Genomic DNA, 7,697 nt, shown 5'->3' with positions numbered 1-7,697 from the left:
GTGAGAAATCTGCAACAAATAGCTTATTTGCATTAGACCCCGCTTCATAACCTTAAAGAGGTTGACCACTAATTTAAGGTTTAAAAATAAACAGCAAAGTATAACTGGTTTCAGGAGACCTTCCATGACAGATCCTTCATTCTTAAAATTCTCAATTCTTGGGTAAATTCTGTCTTCAGTGAACACAGGAAATGGCAGTTGGTGCTTTTCTATGGAGGAGGCAGTTAGAGACACACAGATATCCAAGGAGGAGAAATAAGAAGATTTCACTGATAAGATATAATACAAAAATTATTTTAATGGGAAATAAAATGACGGTTACTCTTGCATGTATGTGGGGCAACAAGTTATTTTTTGCAGTTGGGTTACATTAGAAATGTTGCAATGTTTGCTTTCTATAGCCTTCGTGTTGGACTGTCTATTGCTGACTGCACATTGAGACTTACAATATCTACAACCTCTCCCTTGTCTTCTGGGGGCCTTTTAGCTGATTGATGACCACAGACCACATAAATCTTGAATGTGCAGGGAAACAAGGAGACCATTAAGGCAAATTTCTAACATTTTTCTAATGAAACACTATTGCAGAAATTATTTTAGTCCAAAATACATGCCTTCAAGTAAAAAATAATGTCCTCAAAAGACAACATCTTTAACTACCTCTGGATCTCCCATAGATATATATTCGGGTGGTCTTAAATGTCAGTGCAGTTTAAGCAGCTTTACAGGGAGGCAGGTAGCTGGCTGTCAGACACAGCCGGATTCCTCACTGAGGAGGTAAACATGATTTATTATCATGTGCTCCTTTTCCCTCTATACATATGCAGTGCTGAACCAGCACTCACCTGTGTGTACAGGCTAGGAAGCACTGACAGTGCTGTCTACTCCAGACCCAGTGATCGCTGGGTGTAGTGAGGGCACAGGAGCTGCTGGGTCAAAGGCAGGAGACTGCCCCTGTAACTGGGGCAATCTGCTATGACAAAATGTATTAATATGTTAAAATGCCCCCAAAAGGTCTTTTAAGATCCTATGGGGCACAGTGTGAAATAAAAAAAAGTGACCTTGCCAGTCCAAATTGCTGTGTCTGGCCCATCCCCCGTTGAGGACAAAAAAATGTCCAATATATAGAACATTTTTTTTAGGCAAAGGAAAATGCAATTTAAAATATTTTATCTGTACTCTTGCAGTTGTATAAAGGAAAAAAATGAGATACAAATTTTGTAAAGCCGTTAGAAGTGCATGTATGATAAAACCTGAAAATGTGCATGGTCCAGAACATGGACAAAATGGCTTGGTCCTGAATTAGTTAATAAAATAAGGATACTCATGATATTCTCAGATTTGTAAGGACAAATACACCCTTAGAAAAGAAAGCATCTTCTGCTTCTGTGGAGCAGCATGGTCCTTCTCAGCCAGTCCCCCGCTTATCTGCAGAGTTGGAGTATAGGTTACATGAATCTTCAGAGCTGCTTACGACGAGAACAAGGTGAAATACGTGGACTTTTTAACATCTATTAAAGGGACTGAAATTTACCTCCACAGCTTATTCAATGTGCTCAAATAGGATTCTCATAGAAGACCATAGTAGTATATGGGATAGATGCAATTCAGTACCATAATTGAGGGTACATATGGTAAAAATATACTAATATAAAAAGACTGACCAGCACATCCACTAGGTGTGAACAGGTGCATGCTGAAAATTCAACACTGTTACAAAAATATATACAGCAGCACTCAGAAAAGCTAAAATATGCAAACCTTCAATATAGAAATTTTGGCGCTGCAATTCTGCTAATGAAAAAAAATGAGATACTTGGTTTACAAAGTGGCCAATTCATGTGAGCCCAACAGCCAACAACAAGGCGTACCTCTCTTTGTCAGGACCCTATCCTAATATGCCTCTATCCGGGTTAAAAAAAACTTACAAGTAATGGGCATTTCTTCATTAGTGAAGAAATCCGCATCTTGGTTGTTCTTTAATTCACATTTTGAAGTTTGGGTGTAATAAGCTTTCGATGCATTGTGGTGGGTCTTTGGGGAGGGTCTTGGCTCTGCTCTGGTTCCTCTGATTGCCTCTGGTGTCTCTGTATTTCTCCTCTTTTAAAGTTTGTGACGACGTCATCCTCATCACGGGCAGAGCTTACGCACATTCATTACCTGGAAGTCTCCAGTAAAATGACACCGAGATCTGAATCTGCGTATGCACCACCACTGGTGCCATTGTACTGTAGACCACCGGGGGACTAATCTGCACAAGCGCCGCCCACTGTGAGGAAGGCAACGACACAAACTTTAAAATGGGAAGCACTAAGAGAGCAGCGGTGCCGGGACAGAGTTGAAGACCCTCCCCAGAGTCCTGCACCAAAAGCTTATTACACCCAAACTTTAAAATGGGAGGCACATAGGCAGCAGAGGTATCGGGACAGACTTGAAGACACTCCCCACAGTCCCGCCCCAATGCATCGAAAGCTTTATTGCACCCAAACATTAAAATGGGGGGCACATAGACACCAGAGGCAGCAGAGGTGCAGGATAAAGTTGACTATGCTCCCCACAGTCCCAACCCAATGCATTGAAAGCTTAAATCACTCAAACTTTAAATGTTGATTAAAGAACAACAAAGATGCGGCTTTCTTAACTAAATGTATCTATTGAATCAGTATAACAGTGCCATTATGGCTATGCCTTTACTTTAACATGCTAAATCGTGATGACCGGTTACCTTTAAATCATTGTCTATGCAGCAGGCCTCTATGCTTGGTGTCTCTGGCTCCCATGAATATATTTTTTTGACGCATTTAGTCCCCATCTGGAGCCCAGTATCTTTATTATTATGAAGTTGTATCTTGTTTTATATAGTTGCACATTGTAAGTTTGGGAACATCATGTTGCCGTTTTGTTCTGCAGGACCTCCCATTGTCTCTATGCTATTGCACCTACTGATCTCCTTCCTTTTGGATGAGAATACCCTGTGTTCTGCCTCCCAGTGCTCCAGAGCTCTCCATGACTTTGGCTTACAGAGCCTCACGCAGTTTGGGGCCAGCCACCCTGACCAGTTTCGCCATCTAATGAGTTCATCCACTGCACTACGTTCTCGCCTAGAAGCTGCTCTGCGGGGCAACCAGGAAAGCCTCAAACCTAAACCTCGCACTGCCAGGGGAGGAGGACAGGGCTCCCCGAGTATCCAGCTCAAGACAAACTTTCTGTGAAACCCTTCTTGAAGCCTCACACTCCATTCCTTGCAGCCTTACCGCTTTGTCACAGCTTTTACAATTACAGAAGTGCCTGTGATGTAGAGAAGAAGCGCAGGCCTTTCTGTTACGGAAAGGAATGAAGGTTTTCTGGTATGTTATGTCGTTACAATAATCTAATGCCTTAACAGACTGGTTCCTAATTGTTTAATGTAGCAGTGGTTTGACCTTGATACATAGGAGCTTCACCTCCTAAAAACGTAGAGACAATATCACTACTAACGTAAAGCGAATGTAGAAGAGTCACAAATGTGCAAATGAAATAGGGGACGATTGTAAAGGATCAGTCCAAGACGTCTATCCAGAACTTGTACAAGGTAATGAGTGGAGGCATAGGCGACCATGTTGGCTTGGGTTCCTTCTCCCTGGAATCTGGAGTTCTGCCTCTGCTCTGAACTTTGTAGCACTTGCGTATAATAAGATAATGTATACAGGGCGCATACACAGTAGCCGAAAACCTTCGCAGCCCTGGCGACTACATGCTGAAGGATTAATACACAATTTCTGTTTTGCACTGCCGTACCGAATACTGTGTGTTGGTTTTAGTTGCATAACTACTATTTTTTACAGTTTTTTACTGCACTGTTTTCACTACTTCATTTATATAGTTTCCTATACTTTAATACCTAAATTACCTAGAACCTTACCTAAAAATGCCTTGATAAAGTTGTGTTGCGTTACAGATTGACTATACATTGTGGCAGTAATAGCCTTATTGACTTAACATCACAGTTTACTTTCCAGCTCAGTGGTAGCTCTCACGTTGTGTAACTTGCATCTAGTGTCACCATCAGAGGTAACGTTTTAAGGCTGTGGCCAAAAAGGCATTTTCAGCTATGAGCTTGGGGCGCCGCTGTACAAGGAGCTGTGCCCTTTACTACTGCAGTCTGAGAGCTCATGGACCTCCTCTGATGTCCTCCACTGACCGGTTAGTATATATGTTCACTTTATCTGTGAAATATATCTTCATTACCTTTTTCATTAGTGCTACTTTGTGTTTTTTTTTTCTGCTTCCATCTGTTACCTGTTTGATGTTGAACTTTTTTGAATTAAATTTCGTGTTGCCACATGGCAAGTAAACAGAGTAATGGCTGTAGGCAGATCTTTTTTGGGGTTCCTCTGGTTCGGTTTTCACAATGAATGCACAGGATTATACTGTTCTAAAGAGGTTAGGAGTCTGTCCTCACATACAACATAGGGACTAATATATACACAACAATGTAGTGGACATATTCTCTACTATTATTGCTTCCCAGTTCAACTTGGGGTCTCTTGACTCTAACAACCTTAGGCCCCCTTCACATGTCAGTGATAAACACACATGTTTTTCACTGACATGATAAAGGTGTGTATGTACCGTATTTTGCGGACCATAAGACGCACTTTTTTCCCCCCAAATGTTGGAGGAAAGTTGGGGGTGCGTCTTATGGTCTGACTATAGGGCTGCGGCCGGGAATGAGGGTGCTGCGGTGGAGCGGGTCATCGGGGGCACGAGCAGGCAGCAGCAGCAGCGCCTGCTCGTGACCACGTGGGCCCGCTCATTACATATGCACGCCCATCCTCCCGCCCATTTCTCAGCGCAGAAGCCGGCGCTGACAGGTGGGCGGGAGGACGAGCGGGGACGCGCGCATAGTAAACAGCCGGCCCGCATGATCACCCCTGGCAACTACAGCCTGGAGTGATCATGTGCGGCTGTATTCACTGCCCCCCGCGCGTCATCATCAGCGCGGGGTGCAGTGAATCAGTACACTCACCCGTCCCCGTGTGTGGAGCCGTCCCCCTGCAGCATCGCGCGATGTCTTCATGTCTGTGCCGGTCAGCTGATCGGCACAGACAGGAAGACATCGCGATGCAGCAGAGGAACGGCTCAACACACGCAGGTCAGCGGCGCAGAGAAGGAAGATGATCGGTTGCAGGGAGTGAGGAAAAGGTGAGTATAAACGTTTATTTTTTTTTCTCTGTGCTATAGGATACAGGCCATATACCAGGATGGTATATGAGCACGATGGGGGCATATAGCAGGATGGGAGTATATGAGCAGGCTGGATGGGGGGGTATATGAACAGGATGGGGGTATATGAACAGGATGGCATATGAGCACAATGGGGGGTATATAGCAGGATGGGAGTATATGAGCAGGATGGATGGGGTATATGAACAGGATGGGAGTATATGAACAGGATGGGAGTATATGAGCAGGATAGATGGGGGAATAGGAGCAGGATGGATGGGGGGGTATATCAATAGGATGGGGGGTATATGAGCAGGATGGGAGTATATGAGCAGGATGGGAGTATATGAGCAGGATGGGAGTATATGAGCAGGATAGATGGGGAATAGGAGCAGGATGGATGGGGGGTATATGAACAGGATGGGAGTATATGAACAGGATGGAGGTATATGAACAGGATGGTATATGAGCACGATGGGGGCATATACAGGATGGGAGTATATGAGCAGGATGGATGGGGGATATATGAACAGGATGGGTGTATATGAACAGGATGGGAATATATTAGCAGGATGGATGGGGGGTATATCAATAGGATGGGGGTATATGAACAGGATGGGAGTATATGAGCAGGATGGGAGTATATGAGCAGTATGGGGGAATATGAGCAGGATGCTGGTATATGAGCAGGATAGGGGTATATGAGCAGGATGGGGGTATATAGCAGGATCGGGTATATGAGCAGGATGGATGGGGGTATATGAGCAGGATCATATACAAGGCAGGAGGATAGTTACCAGGATGGGGTACCTTAGTAGAGAATTTGGGGACATTACCCCCATAACAGTGTCAGCAGCAGATCCTCGCCCCATATCAGTGTTTCATGACCACATTTTTTGCTTAAAGTTTTATTTTCCCATTTTCCTCCTCTAAAACCAGGGTGCGTCTTATAGTCCGAAAAATACGGTATCTCCGTTTGCCATGATTTTGGCACACGTGTGTTCTCCGTGTGCTATCACGGATAGCACACTGAGATCAGGGACTTCTATACTCGCCTGTCTATGCCGCTGATGTCTCCCGCGATGCTGTGTCTGGCCGCTGCTGTTTTCCCTGTGTTGTTACTTCCGGGTCGGTGGTGCAGTGAATATGCATGAGCATAATTAGCCAGCCTGAAAGCAGGAGACAGCAGCGGCCGGAGACAGCATCGCTGGATACAAGTGAGTATAAATAGCTTTTTATTTTAAATCTACATGATTTTTCTGGTACGTGTTACACGGATCATACCACTGTCTGGTCCATGTGACATCAGTGATGCCGGAGAAAAATGGACTTTTCTCCATGCGGAACACAGAGATATGCAGACTATGTTCCTTTACGGTCAGACACAGCCATTACACAGTACACAGCAGGGACACATACATAAGATTATCTCAGCACAGGAGATGAGGTATGATCAGACTATGTTCCTGTAGGGTCAGACACAGCCATTACACAGCACATAGCAGGGACACATATATAAGATTATCTCAGCACAGGAGCTGTGGTATGATCAGACTATGTTCCTGTACGGTCAGACACAGCCATTACACAGCAGGGACACATATAGAAGATTATCTCAGCACAGGAACATTTTTTATTTTTTTTAAACACATCCAATTGTGGAAATGATTATTGTTCTAAGATCTATTGATTAAAATGAACTTTGTGGGAAAATCTTTAACATAATAAGAGTAAAAACAAATAAAGGTAATGAAGATATTTTACAATGATTTATGTGGACTAAATAGTCAATATTAATGGAATTCCCCCCCCCCCTTTTTTTTTTTTTTTTTTTTTTTTAAGATGAATGTTAAATTGTCTAATATTTTGAAATCTGTTATTAGCAAATATGATTGTATCACCCAAATCAATAATGGTTTTAATTCTACTGTGAACTATTTTGCATCAGTATGCAAAAAAGTGTGATCTGTGCTTTTTTTCTTACAATTATTAATCCTATGCTTCAGTTGCACATTTTTACCGATAATTTTTCAGAATTAGCAACACTAGATGTAATGTGTGTCCGTGTGTGTCTGCGTTACCTGTCTAATGTTTCCAGGATTGCATATAGTGTGAATATGATGCAGTATTATGAAATGTGATCGATGCGCTGCTCCGCCAGCTGCCGCCGTCACTTGTGCACTGTATTTTTCGTATTGATTTATGTTGGTATTTTTAATCTTTTCTTAATCTAACACTGCCTGAATGATTGTTACAGAGACTCCGGGTGCAGTTATAAGAAGATTCACTTTTAAATAAAAGTTGCATTAACATAAACAGTTTGCAGCGTTTCTTTCTTCTAAATGTAGAAGACATCCGTGTGCATTTACAGAGTATTGCTGGATTTCTATAGATTCTAGCCTATGCTTTAATGCAAAAATATAGGAACTCTATGCCTAAAAATCATATTGTGCGACATACGAAAACTATATATCAGGGATGGCTATACGTGT

At 42.9% G+C, this 7,697-nt stretch overlaps 1 protein-coding gene across 4 annotated transcripts in view; it reads left to right on the top strand.

Annotated features, from left to right (window-relative positions):
* HEATR5A (HEAT repeat containing 5A) overlaps positions 1 to 7,485 on the top strand; it is a 175,883-nt gene extending 168,398 nt beyond the window's left edge. For all 4 annotated transcript variants that reach the window (XM_075330385.1, XM_075330383.1, XM_075330384.1 and 1 more), the window contains one exon: positions 2,911 to 7,485. In XM_075330385.1, the coding sequence (XP_075186500.1) occupies positions 2,911 to 3,212 (302 nt within the window). In that variant the 3' untranslated portion in view covers positions 3,213 to 7,485. The remainder of the gene's footprint in view (positions 1 to 2,910) is intronic.
* The last annotated feature ends 212 nt before the right edge of the window (positions 7,486 to 7,697 follow it).

The sequence above is a fragment of the Anomaloglossus baeobatrachus genome, chromosome 12 (assembly GCF_048569485.1).
Source record: "Anomaloglossus baeobatrachus isolate aAnoBae1 chromosome 12, aAnoBae1.hap1, whole genome shotgun sequence".
Lineage (NCBI taxonomy): Eukaryota > Metazoa > Chordata > Amphibia > Anura > Aromobatidae > Anomaloglossus > Anomaloglossus baeobatrachus.
This window is presented reverse-complemented; position numbering and strand designations above follow the sequence as displayed.